The sequence below is a fragment of the Merops nubicus genome, unplaced genomic scaffold (genome assembly GCF_000691845.1).
Source record: "Merops nubicus isolate BGI_N331 unplaced genomic scaffold, ASM69184v1 scaffold27112, whole genome shotgun sequence".
In the NCBI taxonomy this organism is placed as follows: Eukaryota; Metazoa; Chordata; class Aves; order Coraciiformes; family Meropidae; genus Merops; species Merops nubicus.
In genome coordinates this window covers 7,704-8,133 of record NW_008596004.1, presented here as the reverse complement: position 1 = coordinate 8,133, position 430 = coordinate 7,704, and the positions used below count along the sequence as shown (strand labels likewise).

General features: G+C 47.7%; 1 protein-coding gene across 1 annotated transcript in view; it reads left to right on the top strand.

Moving 5' to 3' along the window:
• Positions 1-334: 334 nt before the first annotated feature.
• The window catches only part of DIABLO (diablo, IAP-binding mitochondrial protein), a gene marked incomplete at its 5' end in the record, with an annotated part of 3,197 nt that continues 3,101 nt past the window's right edge, over positions 335-430 (top strand). The window contains one exon of the mRNA XM_008936262.1: positions 335-418. Within this exon, the coding sequence (XP_008934510.1) occupies positions 335-418 (84 nt within the window). The remainder of the gene's footprint in view (positions 419-430) is intronic.

Genomic DNA, 430 nt, shown 5'->3' with positions numbered 1-430 from the left:
ATTTGTTTGTCAATGTTGTTGAATATTAACAGCATGTCGGTACCAGGTAGGATTAATTTCCTCTCTCAGAGGATGAATAATGCACTGCTTGCTGTGCTTGTCTTATTTTCTCGCATTAATATACCAGAATTTAGAACAAACTTATTCACTATTATGACAGAATTAAAAGCAAACTTATTTACTATTACAATACAACAAACTCACTCACTGCATTACAGAAGCTTGTTAGTGACTAGCTGAGCTAGAACAGCTTCTAGGTGTGCTTTTCCCCACCCCTTTCCCAGCACACACGGTGGTTATTTCTCGTGCTTAACTTTGTCTCTTGCCTCTCCAGACGCAGCTTCCCCGCCCTGGGCGCTGTCAGGAGACGCTGCCTGGCGGGCAGGAGCGGCCGCTTGCCCCCCCCGGGGGGCGTGGGGCTGGGGGGTGG